We start from the raw sequence: 25,208 nt of genomic DNA on the forward strand, positions 1-25,208 counted from the left end.
CTTCGTCAAGCAAAGCGTCGTCTGCCTCTACCCCCATTCCATTAGGTATTGCTAAAAACACAAGATATATCGAAAAGAGAAAACCGTCACGCGCGCAACACCATCCATACATATACACATGACACCTACCGACATATTATCATCTACATGCAAAACAAGAACACATACACACATCTTATACAAAGAAAATACTGAAAATGTGCGCGAGCATGCTGGCTCACTGCACACGTATGTACACATATATGAGAAAATAGCTGCGATACAAGGAAAGAGATTAGTTGCGTAAGCGCAGCGCTGCTTTCCGCGAAAAAATTTGACGTTCGAATAGACAGGAAAGAAGGAAAAGTCCCTGCGAGGGATGAAACGGGTAAAACACGTAAACACCGAACCGAGAAAGGGAAAAGAGAGAAATCGATACACGCGAGAGACGGGGCCGAGTATTTATCCGGTTTAACCGAACATCAAGGCCCCCCTCAGCCCTCCTCTGACGTTCTCTCTTTTTTCTGCTCCTCCATTTCATCAACTAAAACTACTACTACAACTTCTTCTTCTTCTTCTCTTTACTGGTAGAACCGTAGGTAGTTAATGTATATCTTCTCTTATACCGTCACACTTTCAAAGGAAATCATATAACAAGGAAACAGAAAAGAGTACAGAGATGAACGCACGGTCCGAATCTAGGATGCCCAAAGGCGAGGCTGTTGCGCGTTCGTACGCTTGGCGTACGTGAGGAAATATCTAGTTCGTTTTTTTAATTGAACGTTCGTTCGATATCCACGTTTTCAGTTTTGGCGGAACATCTCCAGCTTCTCCAGTTTTTTCAAGGTATTTCGAAACGAACTGTGGAATCGTTTGCTTCGAGAACATTTAGCAGTAAATAAAAGTTTAGCTCGTTTCATAGATACATATTTATATTTGGAAAATTCTGAATTTTAGATTTAGTTTAAAATGCTAAAATTTGACAAGAGTGTCGAAGTTATTTTCTATCGAAAAACGTCAACGTATGATGATATGCGACAGTCTCACCAGCCAGTCAATATGATAGCCGAGTATGTAGCCCCGTGGAGATAAGCAGCGATCTAGCGTAAAAGAAAAATGAAGATCGAAGTCAAAATCATTCTTGCCCCTTCTTTATTGTGCATGCGTATGTGCGGGGGGAGAGAAGGTTGTGACAAAGTGAGAAATGAATCCGTTCGAAGACGTACAACGCAAGTAGATAGTTGCAAGCTTCGGGGTAGACACAGGTGCAAGAAGAAAGTATAACGATAAATTGATTTATCGCAAAGAGAATTGTGCGTAGGTCGATGTTTAAATATTCTGATATCCTTTATATCTCTCTGTCTCTTTTCCTAGGTTCCTGGATCGAGATTTCATTCCTTCAAGCCTAAATGGTCCAGTTCTTCCTCTCCATCGACGCATCCAAGTCCTTGTCACCACGATTCCTGTCAGTTTGAAAAGAAGTTTAACGTGTTTCTCTCTTGTAGTCGTTTGATCTTTGTAGTGGTTGAAATGTAGTCACATTCTATGTAATCTCTAAGCTAAACAGTTTTAATCGAAAACACTTAGCGTAGGTCATATAGACATAAAACGATATAGGCGTTTCCGGGTGTTCAAGCTGAAGCATCCTGTCGGCATTCTATGTATGACAACGTGTTAATAGATCGTTTATGAGAATGTTTAGAGAAATCGAGTTTCTTGCAATCACATTATCACTTGGAATAATAATTTATTTTGATATGATTTGTGATGTATTGTTTGAACTGTGATGTGTTGTATTGAACTTGAGAAACAATTATCACAATAAATTTGTTGAGAAAGTAATTAATTGCAAAAGGCCAAGAATATTTTCGAATATTTCAATGACTGAGACCTTTCGATTCTTTTTAAATTTAAATTTAACACATACCGTGGCTTGGAAGTTTTGAAATAACCATCGAACCGAACTGTTTCTACGAACTTGGGAGCAATTTATTTTGAAAATACATTTCGTGCTTTCAAACACGGTCAAACAGATTGAATTTAAAATATTAATAAAGGCACACCACGCACGCAAACGCCTGCACAGCCGCTTTTCATTGGAAATTCTTGATCCGATGGTATTCTACGATTTATTTCGGTTAATGTTGTTTCACGACTAGATGCAAATATAGAAGCGAAGATCGCGTTATAAAAACGGGATCTAGCGGACGACACAGAATCGACAGGATGCTGAAGTTGCGATACTGCTATCTCTTATCCAGAGCAAATTACGTATTGCTAAACGTAGAGAATAAGGCATCCGCTAAAAGTTAGGCGAAAGTAAAGAAAACATAAGAAAGAGAGTACCGACCCTCGTAGAAGAGATTACCGCACCGAAGCAAACCGCCCAAAAGACAGTTAACGAGAAAATTATGCTTTTTGTATCATTCTTCTGTTTATCTTCCACGCCTGTTCGATGTCCTCGATCTTCACCCTCCGCCACCTTTTCGTCGAATATTACTAATGGAACGTGAAAGCAAGGACGACATCGGGAAAAAGGCGTTAAGTCCTCTGATTAATTATTAGAACATAAACGTCCGTGATAATTACGACTAGCAAAAGTTTCCTTATCAGTTTGTAATCAAATAAGACATTGAACTAGTGTAGTAACATGAAAATAAAAATTTGAGGAATGTCATAAGAAGAAACATAAAATAATGTTTGTATTTTAGCGTTAACATTTGTTTTTCTATTTTTTTTTTTTTTTGTTTCTTTCAAAGTGACCATATTCCTGACAGATTATCAATCCAATTTGATACCTTAATTATCAATGTTTGAATAATCATACCGAGTTACTACTTACATTTTACAATTTCATACTCTTCATAATGCTAGAGGTCTTCTTCAAATGGTTAAACAAGAAAGACATCGCGCAAACAAACACGAACAGTTTTTTAGGCAACAATTATAAAACACGCATGTCAGTAATTACGGCTTAATTTCAATTAATCCGATAAATAAAGCAGTTTAATACTTACGTAGCATCTATTGTCGCGCTTGTCGACTAATTATACGTATAGCCTTCGGCGACTGATTTCGAAAACAATCGCGACCCAACCAATCCCTTAATAGGACTATTGATATCCCATTAATGCCGACAAAATAGCACGCATCGACTCCTGTCTCCCGTGACCTGTTTGCGATGTATATACAATTCACAGCCAGTGATCCGGATTAACGATGGTAATTAATTACGACGAAAGACTCAACGAGGAACATTCATTCTACAACGCGTTACCGCGAATCCTTTCTCGAGCCCTTGCTTTCTCGATCGTCCAGTTTCGACGTCCCTTGACGATATTTTATCCCTGAATCCAACCCATCTCCCGTTATGCAACGTAGTATACGTTCCGCGAAAGCTGTGATTCGTGATTTCGATTCTATTGTGTTTTTCTTTCGAGTCGTCGTTAATGAATGAAACAACGAGTAACAGAACAAGAGAAAAAAAGATAACGTAAGAAAAAGCTGGGATAAAAGACTAAGATCGAACAATCCTGCGAAGGATTGCGAGCCACGATACCGACGTTCACGGCGTGAATCGCGTACATACACGATGTATAGGAGTTTGCGTGCACGAAAAGCAAAAGATGACGAGGACCGAGCTGTCCGTCCTTGGTCTCTCGTACCGTTAATACAGTATTAAGAGGAAGCGAGGAATCACGAGGAAAGCAAATCAGGTTTTAAAACGCTCGCTTGCATGAGTTTATAGTTTCGTAATAGAGCCAGCGACATGAACCCGTACAAGAAAGCATTGGAAGAAGAGATGGGAATAAAAAGTATACGGAATGATTGGAAAGAAAGAAAGAAAACTAGTGGACATTGAGGATTTTGCGAGAAATCGACGAGAGAGACAATTCAGTCGCTGGCGTTAATTAAGCTGATGCCAAAGAGAAGATACATCTGTCCTGAGCTTATATATATGTTAACGACACGATGCTTAAACAATATTATTGATACTTTTATGCGTGGCTATAGTTCGCTCGCGTTAACATCACCGTCCTCTGTAACAAAAAAAAAAAAAAGAAAAAGGAGAAAAGAAAGAGAAAGAAAGAAATAAGAAACACGAAAGAAGAAATAAATAAAATTGTTTGTCATTACGATTATTGTGCGAAAAATTTTGATTCTACGTTGTTTACTTTTGTTCATATTTTCGATGGATTTTTATCGTTTATCGTTTATCACCTGAAACGAAAAAAGAGAAAGGTTTTAAAAAAATTGTTAGTTAAATTTCCGCGACATGTATACGTCGATATAAAAAGGAGAAAAAAAACTTGACGCGGTTAACGTTATCGAGCTATGGTCCGATTGTTGCTATTCGTAAGAATTGTTGTTATATCGCTGTGATCGCGCGTGGGTTTCTATAATACGTTGCCCGATCCGGAATCCGATCGATCGACCGCCTTTTGCACTCTCACCGAATTATTTGTGTCGACGACGAGTAAACGAAGTGCTAAAAGGCACCAGCATCCGTAAGAATACTTGAAGACACGCGTCGTTCTCGTCACTCGTAATAAGTTAGAAAATTGGGGAAACGTTCAAAACATTATACCGTCCATGATGATGATGATGATGATATTGAAATGTTTAAATATGGATAATCGCTAAATATTAACGATCGAAATAAGGCGTTTTGTGCAGTCGGTTTTTTCGATTTTTGCCCCCTTAACCTTTCTATCACGTTGAATTATTGTCTGAACGCGGAGATTTCGATAATACGAAGATCTGAGTGTCATATAGGAAGGAGATGAAAATTTTATACTAATTTACTCTCTCGACATATAAGTCTTTTCGATCGTCGATCGGATAATATTTATCGTCGTTTACATTTTTCAAATGTACATAAAATATATTTTAATGATCGTTATGGACTAACTTTAACGGACTTTATTATTAATCTCGGACTCGAACGTATGCATTTTTATTATTACGAAAGGATATTGCGTTTTTTAAAAGTTTATTTTCTATCATTGCCGCTCTGATACACGTGTTGTTTAAACGGAAATTATCTCAGGAAGTCACTTCAAGTTTTCTTACCCATGCTTACAGATGACGTTCGACTCATTGGCCGATGAGAATTGTATATTATACATACGCGTATATATATCTTTCTTGATGTAAATTTAAAGGGGAGAAAAAGATAAAACGAAACGCTTCTTCTGTGAAACTTTATGCTCTAACGACGATGCGCCTTGCAAACGATGCTTGTAAAGGAATAACCGAATTTTCGAGACCATCCAGCGAGGTTCGGGCAATTTATTAAAAAACGCCAACGATAAGACGAGAAAACAAATTGATAAGTGGAAATCTGCAGTCACGAGAGTTTTGTAAACATTTCAATGGGTACTCGGTAAAATGAACAAAAAAACGTAAGAAACAAAATATATAAAAAAAAAAACAATAAGATGAAAAGAAACGTAACACCTAATGTCTATCAGAGATATCGCTCTGAAGCAAAATGAGAGAACAAGTTTATTTACACGTGCGTACATATTAACGACACAATGTAATAATTCGCTGAAGCTCTATTATTATAATGATTAAGGATTATAAATAATGAATGTCTGTAATAAATAAAATCTACCACGCAAAACGGATGATATTGAAAGGAAAAACAGAACATCCATCGCATCTTGTATTAGAAGAAACAGATCTAGAGATATGGAACAAATGCATTGGACATGAATGTTTCAAACAAACAAAAAAGAATAGAGAAGAAATTAACATCTTTCTTCTAATACGAGATAGTGTTTCTCAGTTCGAACTACTATGAGCTAGATAACATCTAACATAATCGATACACTTGTTTCGTGAAATAATTCAGCATTCAATATTCAACATCCCGGGATTAAACTCGGGAAAAAGCATACTCGTGCAATTGTGTATTTTCGAACGAGTGCAGTTCTGATATTATGAGCCGAGTTGGAGGCAGAGAGCAACTTTGACTTGCATTTTCTAGGAGGTACTCGAAACTTATGATGCTGGATTAAGCGTCTCGTCAACGTAATGATATCGACTGTTACGCAATTCGTACCCTATCAATTAAAAGAAACTTTAATAATACGATTTCCATGTCATTAATTACATATACCAGTTTCTCTAGAAACCCTTAAAAAATAAAAATTTAGTAATATTTTTTTCACACGTAAATTACATACAGAGTATAAAACTAGTTAAATTATACAAGCTCAGCTTATATAATAAATAATATAATTCTTCTATGGAGCTTCATCCAGCAACGAAACAGTAATTCTCACAAACTTAGTGTACACACGTATAACCATAACACGATACATAATAAAGTTCTATAATCGCGATATCTCGGGGAAAAGTGTGCATAATGTAAGATCGGTGATGTCTGTTGTTGGGTAGGAGCGGTCGTGTACCGCGCAGTGGGGCCAAGGGTGGGCCGAGTGTCCGTGAGCCCCAGCGGGGGTTGCACCGGTAAGCTTCAACCCCAAAGTGCCAGGTTGTTCCACCAAGTTCTCGTGTTCTCGCTCGTGTTGACGGTAACCGTAATCCGTAGTACGTAGTACGTACCCAAATTCCACGTATGCAAATACAGATACACACACACACACACACAAACTCCTTCACCTGTACACCTTCACATTGCAAAACATCTCCATGTGGTATCGCATCGTGAATTGGTCTGTTATAGTTATCGATCCGAACCCGGTTTAAACGATAATCTTTAGTGCTTAGCATACTCCATTCTGTAACATTTTGATAAACAATACATCTCATTCTTGTAATTAAAGTCCTTTTCTCTTTTTTTCTCTTAGAGTATGTTAGTAAATCCGCGATAACGGCATTGTTGCTCGATCGATAGCGGTAGTTATTAAAATACAATGAGAGTCGGTTGATCGTCGAAAAACGGAGATAATTAGTCGGCTGAAATTAAAACGATGTTATTTGTATGAAAATGATTTGTATGAAAATCACATTGCGAAAAATGAGAACTGTCAAACGTGCCTTTGTTTGGTAATTAATGCGCGTATGCGGAGCTTGAATTTTGTTCCAATATCCGTAGAAAATCCGCTAAATAAAACACGTCTGAGTACCTCCTTTAGAAAGATGAAGTAAATTACGGCTTGCTCTACCGCATAAAATAGCGAATTAAAGTATCATCGAATCTTCGTATTATTTTCCTTCTACATTCTACGTCAATTTCAAGCAATTTCCACCCGTTCTATGCAGCTCGTGAACTCATTCGAAACTAGTGATTCAATTTAACAGTCGGCCAACGGAAATGTGCACGCTCATGTTTTATGCTAAATCGCACTCGCCGCTTAGAAATCTATCGAAATCATTTACTACGTCGCTGAACCATAAATTCAAACAAACGTTCACTGTCCCAAAACCGCACACGATCACATACCATACACGAACTGATTATCCATTAAACATATCAACTCTTTACACGGTCCACGTTACTTGTTCTTAATTAATTGGATACGAGTCTTTGTTGCCAATTAGTTGTCTTAGGTACCCATAGTTCGAGCATTGTTTAACGATAGTGTTCTATTATATTGGATTGGTAGGATTTTTGGTACACATACTGTTATATACATTTATATATTATATAAACATATTATGTATATTCTTATGGAATGCCTAGGAGACAGAACGTCGTATTTTGTTATTATAGTTTGTGCATCCGTTTGTTCGTTGTTCCGCCTGTGACCATTTCATCACCGAAGTCGACGATCCGGCTTATCGGAAAGATGTCGCGAACGTATCTGCGAATTTAAGTAAAAACAACATTTCCCTTTAATCACGAATTGCAACGAGGCGAGGAAACATCCTGATTTCATTCGATCGTTCTTTGACGGGAATCGAACAGGAAATCACGGACACCCGGCCATTTTGTCGGTTCAGAAATATTCGGAATGTAGAGAGCAAGGGGAAACGTAGAAAGGAAGCGCCGGCTCGTTTGAAATTTTTTAATGTAATTGGATTACACCCGCGAAACGGTCGGGTTCGCTGATTTCCGCGGGAAAAAGCTCGAGAAACGCGTATCCATATATCCTCGTCGCGTTCCCGGAATATTAATATCGAACCTATTAGAACAGGACGGTATCGACATTGACCGAAAGCATCTTCTCGATTCGATCTGTTCGCCATTCCTCCCCTCTGTTTTTTTTCCCTCTTTCGCGATGCACCGAAGGAAAAACACATATTTCACGCGCGGACGGAATTTAATTCGCTGAAAAGTTCGTCGACTGTTTTTCGAGCCGGGGCCCGTTGGATTTGTTCAAACGATCATTGATTAAAGGTGATGAAAATAAAAAAGAACGTAATGGAATTTCGAATGTGCTCTACGTACGACGTAATGGAATGGAAATTGAACACACGCAATGAATAAAAGTGTCGATGCAGTTAATCACCGAGAATTTCAACAATTTCCGCGACACTATCGATCAGTTCGAACGTAAACGGTCGGAAAAGAATAAAAAGCGGTAAAAATTGATTTACCGCTCGATCGGGACTTAACTCATCGCGTAATTCGTTGCCTTTTAATTCCCGTCATTATCTCGTTACGTTGCCTTTTAATCATCGCTATAATTAGTATTTCAGATGGGAGTGGAACGCTCCTCGAACCGATCTGAGTATCGAAGAAGCGACTTAAGGGTAGCCGCCGCGACGAACGATTCGATTTCGCGTTGAAAGTTTGGAATTACTTTTCGTCGACTCTTTTCAATCTCCGTTTCCCTTCCTCGCTTGCCGCCCTCTTCTCCTTATCCCCATTGTTCGTAATGCATTTCTGTTTCTCCAAACGACTTCTGTTTACTCGAATCGATACAGGATTTCTAAAAACTTTATACTCTGGCTTGACTTTCTTTCCACGGATAACCCTGCGCATCCTGTAACCCGTCACAACGCTTCAGCTTCTTCGATACTTTCCGGTCGGGATAAATTATAATGTCTATATTATATTATAAAATGAAGTTGGTCCCGCGTAATGGAATACGAATTGTTTACGGCCGTCCTTTCTTTCTTTTATTCTAGTCACGTAGTCTCGTGTGTTAATTGCTTTCCGTATTTATCGTCGCACATCGTTCCGCGAATGGAAGCGGACGCAGGTGTGATGAAAATCTTGAAGTTCCAGTCGAGTAATGATATAGAGATTAGAATTATAACGAAAACGCGACGATACGTTGTTGTATGAAGTATTCTGAAGAGATGATTGCTTTCTACGTAAGAAAGATAGCGTAAAATATCTCCACTCTTCCTATATTCTACTTTTCTTCATGTGATACTCTCTTCTTTATAGTATTTAGAATAGCCCAGAAGTAATGGTAACAAAAATATTTGACTAATGTATACACATATACATAATTATATTATACTTACATATATATATATATATTTAAATCCCGTATCTTGTACTGGTGTTGGATGATTGCCTAGCTCATAGTACATAGTTACTTTCCAAGATTTCCAATTTTATTATTCGTAATGAGTAAAGAAGCCTAAACTGCTGCATTAGTTTTCACTAGAACTTAGCCTAACGTCTTTAGACCTGTTCTTCTGGTTTTTCCCTTCTTTCTCTCTTCGTAACGGGAACGTAATCGCGAGAAATTTTGTGTGTACAATACGTATATATATGTAGCATGGAAGAGGAAAGCTTTTCGAATCCTTCCTGAAACGATTGTAAAATCCATCAAGGAAAGGATTTCCATTCGTGAATAAGGTGTGGCCTACTCTGAATTATACTCTTACATTCCGGACTCCCTCGTTCGCGTACATTTTTCGACTAACGTTCTTTCCAGTCAAAAGGATGCATGCATTGAAGCTCAATGTCTGTAGTTCTAGTGAAAACTGAGAACAGTCGACGATTGAAAGAACAAAAGCTTTCCCTTGATCGCGCGACCCATAGCCAAACGAAAGTGCCAACAGTCGATGAAGACCTCCGTTCGTTTCCTTCCGGACCCGAATCGTTGCCTTTGGAATTTCTCTTACTTGCAACCACGATATACGTTTGTATCTTCTTTTTTTTTTCTTCATAAACGATCGTTTGTATCTCGCGTCCAACATTCTTTTGTTCGCCGGATACGAAGTTATTTTTCTCGCGCTCCTGTAGAAACGCTGTGGAATATCAGCTTCCATGACACGATACACGCGACAGAATTTGTCGCGAGAATTCGCTCCGTTCGTCGCCGTTGCACCGGCTATGGGTCACATTTTGTTATCGCGTGAAATACGGCTAAATTTCGAGTCGAATAATCTCAAAAGAGGAAGGCAGACGTCTGGGACAGGACTGTTGCCGAGATCGATGACGAAGACTACCTCGAAGATGCAGTCACCTAGGGGCGAGTAATCTACCATCTACCTAAACCTACTGTCTCTTAGAAACGTCGTCGTATATACAGTGGTCTTTTATTATTATTATTATTATTATTATTATACATTATTCATAGTACTAATTTAGTGTGACCACGACGGGGCGATCGGTCGCTAATGTTTTGTCAAGTTATGATTTCTACGCTTCGATGTATGGCAAAGAAATAGATCATTGGAATACATATATCGTAAATTCGTTATATCAACATGAAATATCGTCCCGTGGTGGTACGAATACGTAGACAACTTAGACAAATCGAGCTGAACGGATATAAATAGCCTCTGGTTAGAAGCAGTCAGTAGTAAAAGAGATTCGTTGTCAACTTGACTTTTGTAATTTAACGTTTACAGTAATTGAACTAGTTAGTGTATAAGGTTGCCAACTAAGCGTACCATTTTTAACAAAATTAATTATCGTTCGCTAAATTAACCTCAATCGAGCTTGTTCGAGTTGCGACAAGACATATGCGAGTTTAACACGGAACAAGGATAGTTGGCAGCCTTAGCGGTGTTTAGGCTATATTAGTCGGAATTTCGACATAAAATAGAACACGTCGACTGACCGTAAACAGTATCTTTATCCATTGAAAGAGAACTTTTAAGTGTCGTCTCAGTTTGATTAAATGGTTATAGACACAGTAGTAATGAAGAAAGGCGAGCTTGGAGGTCGTGGCGGACGTCAAAGGTTAAAAGACAAAAGATTCCGACCACAGCCTCGAAATCGTCGATCCATAGTTTATAGAATAACTTTGATAGAACAGTAGATTAGTGTGTAGATAGTATGAGAGTGATATCTTTCTTTTGTGTGTCGTGTGTATATCCGCAGATTTTTAACTGTCCGTATCTTTTTAATACGTATTATACTATATTATTATCCCTTTCTATTGTACTCACCAACCCGCTGTATCTGCGAATAGTGTTTTTTTGGATACGTTTAGTAACTTGAATACCTGTTACCTCGAATCGTTGTTAATGTTTTTTGAATACCGTTGGAGTTTAATTGACTAGTGTATTAGAACGCTAATTATTTTAGTTAATATTTAGCCGAGTGAGACCACAGTTTTTGAACGCGTACGTAGTTACTTAGAGAGTTTCGACGTTGAAGATACTCGATTTATTACATATACTTTTTCACCACTATTTTTATGCCTATCCATACTGTTTCGAAGGTTTACAATTATTATCGGTGTATTCGTTCGTTGAATACGTGTGTGTAGTTTAGGATGTGCAGATTGAACCATGTTAAAATTGTTCCCTTTGTTGATGCTTCGCGTTCTCGTCGTTGTACGAGGACATGACCAACTAACAGCCTGTTGTTAATCAACTTATTAACCATCGTCATCATTGTTGATCGAGCGCGTGATTCGTCCAGTGTGTTGCTTCGTCGAGGCTGTACGCTTGAACATATTTCAGGATAACGAGGGTGCTTTTTCGCTGCACGAATGATCGAGTCACGATCAGTGAATGCTTTAAATCATGTATTAATAATGGTACGTGATGCAATCATGTTGCGTTACGTTCAGATATGATAATCGCATACTAAACGCCTTTTTTGTCTTTTTTTCTTCGCTCGAAATTCGTCGTCACAAAACAATTTCTCACATCAAATTTAAATTGACGATATAAAAATGCATTACGATTTTAAATTATTCTTAATCGTTTTAAATCGTTGAAATTTAATCGCACACCGCTTTTTTCTCCTCTCGTCGCTTCGTGAACCGTCATATTTATGTTTCCTCCGCTTGCATTACGACGCTATCCTTAACTTTCACCGATATTTCAAGAAGATGTATTTTATCAGCAGCGTGAGATATATATTTGCCGTCACCCACTCCTGTCCGAGAAAAACAAATCGGTACTTGCGCTAACGCTATCTATGCCCGCGATATATACATAAGGATGTATAGAAATATTCTGTCGGAGAGACACGTGCATTTTATTGCCCACTCTAAGAATCGTCGTGCATCGTATCGATCGACGGAAAGCAGTTTAGTTTTCTCTGAATATCTAGCCAACCAGATAGCTCGTTCCATTTGCACTTTTCAGTTTAAGAAGGTATTCACGAATCCTATGTTCATTCTCATCCATTGTGTCCAAAACATTCGCCAATTTCGCTTTCCAATTAAATTTCTTATTATTTTGAAACCAGAGAAAACTCGAACGAACGAAAAATTATAGTTTCAATTATTCTCGAAGTTCCTCCGTTCCTTCGTCCACATCAATTTCGTCCTATTCGAAGCATGGATTTCAAAGTAACAGCAACAGATGTCACGAGTCCATTTCTGGAGCTGTTTTGAATCAGCGTTAAACGAATTGAAAAATTACCCGATCTGTACTGGCCGACACAGGTTTACCTGATCAAAATCATTCTCCTATCAAGACCTCACAGTCTCCTTGCTGGCCGATATTTCATACCCCACGAGTGGATTTCACGGTGCAGACCGTTCCCCTCCCGTTATACAGACTCTCGATCGTATCTACGTCAGCTGGAGATACACTTGAAATAGATGAACTCTTGGCCTAGATCTTCATGCGTTTGCCGTTTCGATGAAAACGATCGAATCACATGAGCGTTAAGAAGTACGGTTCTAGATGCTATCGCGTGCATTCTGCACTTGATTTTCTCATTGCGTGCACAAACATTTTTGGATACGAGATACCCTGGGCGCTACCGACATCCTCCCTCTCTCTCTCTCTCTCTCTCTCTCTCTCTCTCTTTTCCTTTTTTTTCTTTCGTGAATTGCGAAATCCAGAATCTCCGAACCAGCTATCTCGGCACATGGCCCCCTTCTTTCTATGAAACGTTCGATAAACGTCTGCGGGCGAAGTTTCCCAGTTCATTTGTCACCAGGCTCTTACAGCACTCCGATTTTCGTCCATTAGTTCTCGCGTGTCCCCACTTTTCTTACGCTACGCTCCCTCAAAGTTCCAGCAACCTCCATTGTTCGAGCGGTTGGATCAGGTTCGATGTGCTCTTATTGCGGAGAAACATATATGTTATTGATTGTATGATTGAGACTAAATTCCTTAGTGTCTTGTATTAGAGAATTGCAAATGAGTGAACTATTATTTAACTTCTATTAACGTTTTTAGCTTTTGTTTAATATGTAATTATTCCGTCTATGGTTTGGGTCTTATATGACAGATGAATAATTGGTTTCTTCTTAAAAAAGTAATTAATTTAATTGAAGTCAGAAAATTTCAAAAAGAATGAAATCAATACAAAATCAGCAAGTAAGCAGGCCAAAGGATACTATGAACGCAGATTAAAAATTTACGTATTAAGGGGGTATTCTAGTCTAGAAATTTGAAAAATCGAAAAATTTTTTTTTTCATATTTCCAAAGTTTAGACATTCAAGAATATGCCCTTAAAAATATTTTTCAAAATTTCAATTATTTTATGAATTACAGCCATTTTTGTGACGCGGCATCTGCTCCGGTCCGACCGGAACAAATGAACAGTAGACGGTAGACATTGTCCGAGTAAACTTGTCTCAAAACTACTTTCTTCGAGTTGGCGTGCACGATATCTCAAGTTCTAATGAACCGATTTATTTGAAATTTGGTGTAAATATTCTTTATATATTCCTCTATCGCCCCAACCACGCTCAGATCAAAATTTTTAATTTGACTCTTTTTAAAAAATTCGGAATAGCCAAAAAAACATGCTAAAAAGGAAAATTTTTTTCAAACAGCCGCCATTTTGTGAGAAAATATTGTTTTGACTTTTCCAAGGTTCATGCTATAGCCGCATCTATATTAATTAGGAATTCGTTCAGCTTTATTACTTCAGATGACCAGAAGGGTTGAAATCATGCACGCCAGGACACGCTTTTTTTTTGGACCCCCCACTTTGCCAGTTCATAACTTTGTGAATTTTGAGTTTTTTCAGTTAATTTTTTATGTAATCTTAAAGTATCAATGAACAAATGATAAAAAAATAGATAGTAAAAATATTTTTTGTTTCGTTTGTACAGAGCTTCAAAAATCGCCCGAAATTCATGCCTCTAGACTAGAATACCCCCTTAACGTCAAAGCTAAAATAATCTATGAAAGCAATCTTTTCTTAATCGAAAATGTGATAAAACATTTAAATTTTACAAAAAGTTACGTGTAACAATAATCTTCTTATGCACCAATAATCTCAATCTCACATTCGCTATAGAATTACGTATTTCGTACCACAATTACGGTTCTACAATCAAGAGTGCATCACGTATTCCTCCGCATCGTACGCAGTTTTTTAATCCATATTACTTAATCGGATCGCAAGAGCTTTCCCTGGATCCATGGAGCTTACCTCTTTTCGTGTGTTACCAATGATGAAATATTGTTTGTATTTGACGGTTTCTTCGGAGTCATCCTCGCGTAATCTAGTGACAAACGCGAACCACGTAGTTCTCTGGTCATATCATTCCCATTTATAGCCGAGGATTGCGGGGTGAGAAAAAGATATGAAGTCATGTAAATTGTCACGCGATAGAGACACGTGGCGAATATTCCTCTGTAACCTGGCAGTGGCTCGAAACTTCCGGCCAGAGTTCGACCGTGCCCGATAGAGACAAGCCACACCATTAAGCGGCGTGATACCCCATACAAATCACGTCGATCCGCGATTTATGGTCCGTTCACCCCCTTACGCTATCGCGTTATCAGTCCTGCCGGTTACCGTTCCTGAAACGAGATTCCACACTCTGGGAAAACTCTGTTTTCACGCTGTCCGATTTTTTCCTTCCGCGTTAACGTACCATTCGAACAATGTTTTTTTTGCATATTCTCCTATCATTTTCTCGTAGCGTTCGTTTGTTGAATTCGATATTCATTAATTTTATTCGACTTACTTTACTTTATTATCAAGAAATAATTTAGAGATTTTCAAAATTTGTGCAAGAATTAAAGTTCTGTAGGTATTTAGACATTTACTAAATCAGTTTAATTATAATAGGAAATCTGTTTGCAACGCGTCTCCTTCGATCCTCATGAGGCTCGTAATGTTTCATTTTCTCGTATACTGGTTAACCATTTAAGTACATATCTATACTCGGAGCCACTAACCCAATTAACCTGGCGCTAGCTTTTACGACATATCGTAATGTTTTGTGTTATATAGAAACTTTCAGCTACTATCGTCGATCTCTTCTTATGTTTATTCTATAGCATCGATGCTTATCTCTAAATAACTTTCCATGTACACAGTGGCTCGGGAAAGTTGGGTTGTAGCTTTAAAACGATTAGAGATAAAAGAAAATAAATGTGTCGTAATTTGCACGCCAATCTCATGCAATTATGCATGCGTATAGCAGCAAATAAGCGATTTCATATTGAATTAATTAATCGATATAATTTTTCTTTGCAACAAATAAAAAAAATAATATGTACTTTGCGATACGGATCGATTTCTTACATTTTTATCTACTAAATTTCTGTTAAATCATCAGTTTCCAAAAGTTCATATTTTTAAATTTTTATTTTAAATATTATTGAAAGAGAAACAATGTCAATCGCTATACCAAATAATATATAGATAATTCAATTCAGAAAGGAGAATATTTGAACCATACGCGCGCACATAAATACATACTGTTGACAGATCGGACATTTTCTTTCATTTCCGTCCTTTTCGAAGCTACAACCCAACCCACTTGTCCAAAACACTCTGGTATCATCCTGATTTATTTTTTATCCTGTTTACCCAATATCGATGACAATTCACCCCTCGAATCCCCTAACATCCACGCAAATTTCGAATCAATCAGCACCGCTAACAGTTCCCCGAACATAAATCCAAACGTGGCTACAATTCGCGTGGGTGTATTTCTATTTTTGATGGGCCGTCTTTTCTCTGCGTTTCGTCCATTTTTTCTGCTTCCGCGCTGCTCTTACCATACGATACGCTTCGCGACGAGTCCACCTTTGCGGACCGTTTTACCAACTTTAAACCATTTACTCGTGGTTCTTTGTATGATATTTTTTTTCATCTACCTCCTTTTTTTTCTTTGATTCTGAATGGTAAATGCCAGGGGCAGCGTAATGCTCGCGCGTAGGCGCCGTATTTATTTCGTAGAAAAGCGAGCTCGTGGAAAAAGTAGCAGAGAGTGTGACGTCAGAACGTCCGCATTCATCGCTAGTACAAAACGCGTCGATGTTTGTTTAGCCGGTTATAAAGGATCTCCGATTTTTCTGTCGGTCTTTCTTGCAATGAAAATTCTTTCTTTATTATTTTTTTTTTTTTTTCTTTCGTCTGCCGAAACGAGTTCCACGTTATCGAACGCGTCGGAGTAATTAATGCGCGAAGGTTATCGCAATTGTTCGCGATGTGTATTCCGTAGGACCGATATGAATCCACTGCGAATGCCGCATTTGCAGTATTTGTCAATACACGGTTTTATTTTGGTCATTAATTTTTGTTAAAGATAATTACTGATTTCGGGTCTTGGATTTTATAATTATTCTCTTTTAGATTGAATTATTTCGGCTCATAGAATAAATTTCAGACTAGTACAATACATTGAAAAATTCCTAGATGGATTGATTTTAACGTTATTGGTCTAAGTTTTAAAGTATGAGATTACATAATTAGGAATTATCTTTCATAGCAGAAATAATAGCATTACAACGATTTGTGGCATAGCAAATATCACGACTAAGTAATTAGAAATCTATTCTTAACCCAGAAGTAATTTTTCTGATATTTTCTAAAATTTCTCGTACTATTAAAAGTATTAGGATTAAATATCCAGTTTATATTCAAACTACATTTAACTCTATTTTCAATAATCACTTTTTTAGTCAACCAAATCGATCAATTTTATTAATGTTTCATAAAGATGAAGACTCATACTTTTTAATTTTCTTCTTACGTACATAAACCACGTATAACTAAATCGTCACGTTGTCGCTGTTTCGCCAAAAAAAGCAGCTAAATAAACTCACCATGCTAACGGTATTTTTCTCTCTTTTATCTCGTACAATCTCAGCAGCAAATTTTTTACCAAGATTATTTTTATTTATTCGTCCCCGTTTTTTGTTTTTTTTGCCTACATTCTCAGCTTTCTTCTTGTTCTTTATTAATGTCAGGAGTGCCGGCAGTGTTCTACCACGGAACCGGAAGCGAGAACGCAAGCCGCGCATATACGGAGACACCGATGCAACACGTCCAACGGACTGCACTCCGGAAGAAATGTATGAAGTCGACATTCACTTTGGACTGTGGAAAAAAAGCACGCCTTTTTCCTCTCTCTGTCTGTCCGTTTGTCTTCGCGCTTCTATTTCTCTTTGTACATCTGTCTCTCCTTTCAACGGCTTCTTTTTTTTTCACGTTCTCGCAAAACATCGATCATTATCATTACAGTTTATCGGCGCCATGAAACGCAAACGTTTCGTTGATAGTTCCACAATTCCGTTCACTAAACGTTTTTGGAGGCTGGAGCGTTTCTGTTCCACGTCATCGATCGCGATTCATACATTTCTGCCTTCGTCGGCCCCGTAAGCAAGAAATAACAGCGCGGTGAGATGCGTCCAATCGACGAGACGGGGCTGCTGCCGTAACCCGTGCGACAATTGGTAGCCGTAGGTTCTATTATCACGCGGCAAATATTTTACGAACTTTCGAACTCGAGAGTGCGATATTCGGTGACTTTTACGATTGCGAGCACGTGGAATATTCCCAGGTAAATATCGCGTAACGCAACACGGATGAAAGGGAAAGGGATACCTAAATACATGGTTTATAGTGGACGAAGATTTGACTACGCTTTACGTGTTCAAACGTAATCGTTGTGATTCATCCAAAATAACGAGATTAACGACGAGTTTGCGAGCATAGTAAATGTTGACTCGGGTTCCAGTTGGACCAGAGTAGCAAAGATCTGTAGCGAGGCTAAAGAACGAAAGAAAGGAGAGAACGTTTAGTCCGGGGATCGCGAAAGTGTCACGACGCAGGAGGAAAACGTGCTCGCTCGATCGTCGCACAGCGTACAGAGAAGATCAACGACAAAGCAACACACACGGAAAAATCACGTTTTTGTCTTTCTTTCGGCCGTCACTTTGGCGTCACACAGATGTCTCTCTACGTCTTCTTTCATCTTCTCTTTTTTTCTTTTTTTTTTTTAAACTCTCTCTTCTTTAATCAGCTACAGACAGTATTACATATCCCTCTCTTACTCTCTGCTGAGTGGCAGTAAACGAGAGTAGCGAGAGCGTACGATATCGCGTATAGCCTTGATGTACGGAACAGTTGTGATCAGAGTTTTATGTTTCAGTGGATCTTACCAACGGACAGCTCACCCCCAACAACAACACGCCCTTGCTCACGCAAGCTCTTTCTGGTACGTCTAAAAGTTTACCATTCTTTTCGGCTTCGATCCTACTACCGCTTTCTTAATTTGTCTCGCATCGTTAAAGAGTCTCGAGGTTTATATTTATATGCGCATCATATACTATATGCAGATATAATATGTATTATATATTATATATATCAAAATGCACGGACAATAGGTTCGCTGGGAACGGCGCACGATTTCCGATTCTTGATAGTTTTCATTATCGAGTCACGCGATATAGCGAAAGGCAGTAATGGTAGAAGGGGGAAAGAAGGAGGAAGGGGGGGAGAGAGAAAGAAAGTATGAGCAAGAGAAAGGAAGGAAGAGAATAACAACGATATCAGCTCTGCTTCTTAGCACGAGGTCTTCGTGATTGTTAGATCGAGACGTTACGATATAGCTAGACGGAATCCGGTATTACGACGCCGCTTACAACGAGGCTTGGAACTCGTGTAATTCAATTCTCTTTCGTGATTCGATTCTCGAGCTTTAACAGAAACAAGCTTTGCATTATGTCTTAATGGCAAATTACGAGGCTGCTTCGGCTTCTTCGTATACTTTGAGTAGTGAACAAGCTCGAACCAGTGAGTCATACCTACTTGCTAAGCTTCTTGAAGTTTGAACCGTGAATATGATTATCCTCGGTTGAGCGTTTCCTCGTTCGAGGATACTCCATGCTCGGATTCTTCGATCGGTATATGTATCTACAGCCAATTGTCGTATAAATGCATGATTTTTTATGTCATGGATTCTTTCATTTTATGGGATGATCTTGTGTATGATTGTTCGATTTGCGTATGATTTCTATTTGTTAAGAAGTTAAGAAGTATTAGCAACTATCATAATTAATAAATTGAACAACCTTTATTTGGTTCGTAAATGAAATACGTCCAGTACAAAATAACAACATCTCCCAATAAATAATTAAGCATTCGAAATGTTCTATCAGTCAGAATAAATCAGGTGCAAAGCATTTTCCAGGAAAGTCGTTCCTTTAAACGAGCAAGGAAAAATCCTACTGCAATTCTCTGTAGAATACTTTACCAAGAATCCGTGCTAATTTCTCGAAAATGGTCACGGTTCAGAGCACTTTTCACGACCCATGCCAGTGAAAGGACTTTCTTCTTAGCTTGTGAATGGTGCGAGGTCAAGCGGATAGCGAAGCAATCCAGACAGCAAGGAATTCTGAAAAATGTCACACATGTGGGACGGCTGGGGATGCCGACAGCAAATACACCGACTTCAACCCTTTTATTTCTTTATTCCTCCTTCTTTCTCCCTTTTCTCTCCCACCGATCGCAAAATCTGGCCTGATCCTGTCGGCTCCTGTGCTGTTCGCAATCTCCTCTCAAATAAATCAAACTTTTGAATCGTGCTCGACCCACCCCCACCATCCCTCGCACTCCGCATCGACAAATCCAGCCACCAGTAGAAAACTTTCTAACTGGTCGCCATTGTCAAGAGTTTAAAAGCTGAATAGGGTTTTAGATTGTACATCGAGCATTTTCGGTTTTTCATACTCTGCCCCTCTCCTCGTTCTTTTCGTCCTCGCGAGTTTCGAATTCTTCGCGTTCCTCTTCCACCCTCCGTCTGGAATCTCTTCGTCATCTTTGTCTTCGAATTATACCTAGTCCTCCGTGCCGTAGCTACGTTGCGCAATCTCGTAGTGATTCATCTTCCCTTGCTCTTTTTTTCTTCTTTCTTCTTGGAGATCGTCGTTATTGTATTTTTTGTACATACAGTTGCTCACGAAAGTAATCAAACACTTGCAGAAATCACAAAAATATTTAAACACTCAATTATCTATTATAGTAATAAGTCTAAATATTCAGTGGAATCAGTTTCGACACTAATTATATGTATATTTAAAATGGTTACTCTTGCTATATATCAATTTTTCACTAAATATGAATACGAACTTTTTATGATAAATATTCGAACACTATCGTGAGCAATCGTATATGGTAATTGAATTGATAACCATGGAGTGGGGAAAATACTCTTGATTTTAGGTTTTAAAATATATGCAGTGTTGGAAAATTGGGAATGCCATGGAGTGTGTGGTTGGTATTGAGAAAAGATACGTGCGAGATCCATTCTCTGGTCGCGTACATTAATCTCTTTCGTTGTTTCGCTCGGTCGGTTGGTACAGAAGATTCGTGACTGGAACTCAGCTTTTCGGGCCGATGCGTGGATGACAAGTTGGCAATCTATTCCCTGAAACCTCTGGACCTAGGGCATACAATTCCGGGGTATATTTTAGTTTGTCAGACGTGGTAGCTGCTAATACGAAGAGGAACACGTATACAGCTGATGAATAAGCCGCGATGTTCTCGAAATCGGAACGCGTGATAGTGGTCTCCTTTCGTTTCCCTTGTTATTTCGAGAGACTGGAGCGGATCGTTGCCCGTGTACTTCTAGCCAATTAAGTATTGTCGAGATCGTTGTGCATTGGTGTCACTGTACTAGTTCCGTTTTGCCTTTCGAGTGGCTATTATTCTATAAATCAATTGCTGTTTGCTCGACTTTCGTTATCCCTTTTATTCTGGAATGTGAAATCCTTCCTCCTATTGTAGAATGCGAGCGCTGGTCTTTTATATTCTTTTTTTTGTTTCTTTATTTATTTTATTTTATCTCATTTTTCTTCGTTTTATAGCATGTTCTATTTTGCCCTGAACCAATACCGTTCTAACATGAACGCGAGAGATATAGCAAAACGCGCAAAGAACGCGAGTCAGAAACGAAATCGTTCCTCTTGAGAAGAAAATCCACCGCGTTATGAACAGTCAAATCACTTTAGAGCTAAATCGCACGTGCTCGACGATATCTGTTTATGTGTTGCTCGCTGTTACTGGCTCGTGCGATTGCGTTCCTTGTCTTCGCGACGTGTATAGTACATTGTATCCACACTCTGCAGCTCCGATGGTTTTCTGTTGTTCCATTACGCGCAGAGGTGTCATGTAATCCGCTTATTGAGTATCTCCTTATTTGCTTCTTCCACGTTTTATATGTGTCTGGATCATTTGTCTCCGTAACGCTGGCGACGTTTCTACACTATTCTCTCTCTCTCTCTCTCTCTCTCTCTCTCTCTCTCTCTCTGTATGTGTATCTGTTTTGTGTTGTATCAGTGTTCACGTGTTTTATTGGATGTCTATTACGAATTCGCCCTCGTTCACTGATATAACAAGGAAATGGAAACGTTTCCTTTATTTTTTCTTCTCCTTTTCTAAAGGGTACAAATTTATTTTTATACGCACATGTCGCTTATTAATTGAGATGTTTTTTATACTGCGAGATATACACATGTACAGAAATGCAAGTTGTCGTGATGTTGATTGCGTGACTTTGTTGTTGATATTGTAAGGCGTGTTTGTTAGCGATGTTAAAAAGACATACTAGATTCGATAAGCTTTCCGGTAGTAGGTATACTGATATAAGCAATAATATAGTAATGTCGTTATTAACATTTGAAGAGCGTAAAATCTTTGGAACAGAAGAATTATATAGCTTTTATGAATACTTATGTATGTGTTAATCAACGTGTTTGTTTTCCTAGCTTGCTGTTACAAAAACATGTATAATGTATGATGTTCCAATCAATTATTCAAATGTTCAAAAGTAATTGGAATTTTCGTGTTCGACTTAAGAATTTAATTTGTTCGATGTTTAATTTCATATAATAAGTACATATCATTCCAGTATTTGATAGGTTGAAACAATTATGTGCGCACATCTTTTATAAAATTGTATTCTATCTCGCTTCATGGTATCTTACAAATTCCTTCTTTACCGTGTATTTCCTATATGTGTATAAAATATGTTCCTTCCATATATGTTCAAGCTAAATACTACAAACATTATGCCCATAGCCGCATAGTTGTTTCGCCTTTCAACATCAATCAGAAACATTTCGATACTACATTACAATGAACAAAAATAAAAAAATTTAGCTAGTAAACTAACGAATCCGGTTAGTTTTTCAAAAGAAATCAAAGTTACAAGAACAGCTGATTTACTCTGTTTTCAAATCGTTTCACATTTAATTCACATGATATCTCATTTGACCGCATCAATTTTCTTTAAAACAATCCCTACTCAACCAATCTACTTACTTATCGGTTGTACCAGCCTTGAACAGACTTCTAACAGACTTCTTGAAGAAAAAGACACGTACATATACTCTCTTTCAAGAAACACTCTCTTTCACTTGACCTTATGTTTTTACTCGCGAAGCACTTGGTTAGCGTTTCGCGCTCGACGAGGACACACCAGCAGCACAGCTAATTGCTTAGCCGGTTGAGGCCGTGGCAGCGCATTGGGGAATATTGAAAAATGACCGGCACATTCGTTGCAGTGATGAACAACTACCAAGCGGCCGCAGCGCAGGCCGGATTTCCGCCGGCGTCGCCGCACGCGGCCGGTGGTCACGGTGGGCCACAGGGCCGATCATTTCCTGCGGCTAATTCACCGGGCCCCATCGACATGTATAGTTCAAGCGCCGCAGCCGCAGCAGCTGCCGCAGCCGCGGACTCCGCAGTCGCCAGCTACGTCCAGGCCGCAGCTAGTCCGCAGCCCCCCACGACCGCGTTCCCTGCGATCGCTGTGTCCCGTGCCCCGCTCAACTACAGTCCCGTAAGTCCATTTTACTATCCTTCTTCACGCAGATCTAGGGCCCCATGAAATTATTCATGCTTGGTTTAGTCGCAATTATATTGGAAATCGGGGTTTGGAAGGTTCGCGATGTTACGTGATATGGATTGATTATAACAACGAAATTGGGAATATGGAAGATTTTAAGTTCATTTTGAAGTCAATAAAGGGGAGATAGAGATGGTAGACTATTCAATAAGCGATGCAGACTTTTATAGGTGTTTTATGATATACAAGTTGAGACTTAATAGATAAATGGAAAACTGCTAGAGAAACTAAAGGAAATGTGTTATTAGTTAATTAATACTAGATTGTCTTGCATCCAATATGTGTATATATACTTTGAGAACTGCATTACTTATAGAATAATCAAATAAATTGTAGAAAGTTGACTTTAGATCGTCGTGTCAATTTTAGAACGAAATTCGTGAAACTTGCGATAGTCGTCAGTGGTTGACTTATACTACTTGACACCTGAATCTGTTTATAAATAATAGTTTCTGCTATCTTCGCGGAAAATATTTGTACTGCTTTTGGTGTTTTTTCTTTTTATTAAAAAGTACTGAGAATGTAATAATTGATAAATTTAATTACACTTTACTTTTTATATTATCCAATAGTAATTCATCAATCCCGGGCATTTTCTGATTATATTAAATTATGATATTTCTTATTCTACATTCTAGATTCGATTATATTGCTTCTTGGAGAAATATCTTACTATTACATTCTATAATATTCGAAATAACAAAAGAAATTTCACACATTAGAAGGAAATAAAAAATTGCCATTGTATATTGTACACTTGTAACTAGATGTCTGATATAATTGATATTCTTTTCGCACCGACCGAGTCGGATTGAACGAAAAAATTTTCTGGCAGCTAACCAATTCTAACAAAATTATTAGATTTATCTGTGATAATTCTTTTATCTATTCAGTGTACTTTAGAAAAGATATTTGAATAAAATAAAAAACGAAGAAGAGTCGAGAGATTCGAGAGTACGGTACAAGTTCCTTTCCTTTTCTTTTGTTACAATTTGCAACTTACGTTGCTGTAGCTTCGATTATAAATCGGTTTCAATTGCTGAGCTTCTCAGTTTGCCAATATTATGTTTTTGTATTTTATGTTTTCCTTTTTAATTCTTATCTCTCCTTTTCATCGTTTGGACAAAATTTTATAATCGAACGATGCAACCTTTCATGATCAAGTATCGCAATTGCACGTAGTTGAAACGATATTTTGCACCATCTTAAATAACGTAGAAAAATAAATAAACTCCTGTCCTTAAAACCATCATATATGAACCTCGACAAAATCTTTTTCTTCGTATTTTAGGGTCCTCTAATACCAGCGGCGTTCACTAATGGCTACCATTGAGCCTTGTTAAGACCTAATAACAGGTACGTAGTCACGTTCGCCTGCATTTTAAATCTTTCTATTTAGGCGTTTCATGCTACGTAATATTTAATACGTAATAGATCTTCTTAATTTGAAAAAAGTAGTTGTACGGTAATGAAATCTGTATAATATTAAAATTAAATGTTTCTGAATTGTACATAATTATTGCACAAATAGTAGATAGTTATAAGCCATATCATCATCTTTCTTATGAGACATTAATTCAGTTAACTAAATTTGAAATATTGTAACATTTCCTGTTGTTTTTCTCGAATATAGCGCATTATCGTACGAATACGGTAACGAAATACTTTCATCTTTCTGTAGCAAACGCAAACACGTTCACCAAAAATGAATATAACAGAAACCCTAGGTTTCCTTACCGGTTCACCGTAAGTTTCCACTTAGTGTGCCACATGAAATATTCGTAATATTAATTCTCCTACTGTAACGAGCTTACAAATAATAGGAT

At 38.2% G+C, this 25,208-nt stretch overlaps 1 protein-coding gene across 5 annotated transcripts in view; it reads left to right on the plus strand.

Moving 5' to 3' along the window:
* The window catches only part of Rbp6 (RNA-binding protein 6), a 766,744-nt gene that overhangs the window by 733,607 nt on the left and 7,929 nt on the right, over nucleotides 1–25,208 (plus strand). For 2 of the 5 annotated variants that reach the window (XM_069115474.1, XM_069115478.1), the window contains 4 exons: nucleotides 17,441–17,545; nucleotides 18,625–18,690; nucleotides 23,039–23,316; nucleotides 24,674–24,738. In XM_069115474.1, coding sequence (XP_068971575.1) covers nucleotides 17,441–17,545; nucleotides 18,625–18,690; nucleotides 23,039–23,316; nucleotides 24,674–24,715 — 491 coding nt within the window. In that variant the 3' untranslated portion in view covers nucleotides 24,716–24,738. Of the gene's footprint in view, nucleotides 1–6,387; nucleotides 6,460–17,440; nucleotides 17,546–18,624; nucleotides 18,691–23,038; nucleotides 23,317–24,673; nucleotides 24,739–25,208 lie in introns of all 5 variants that reach the window. The other 3 variants (XM_069115475.1, XM_069115476.1, XM_069115477.1) reach the window with 3 other exon arrangements.

The sequence above is a fragment of the Bombus flavifrons genome, chromosome 6 (assembly GCF_040668555.2).
Source record: "Bombus flavifrons isolate JBK064 chromosome 6, iyBomFlav1_principal, whole genome shotgun sequence".
NCBI lineage: Eukaryota > Metazoa > Arthropoda > Insecta > Hymenoptera > Apidae > Bombus > Bombus flavifrons.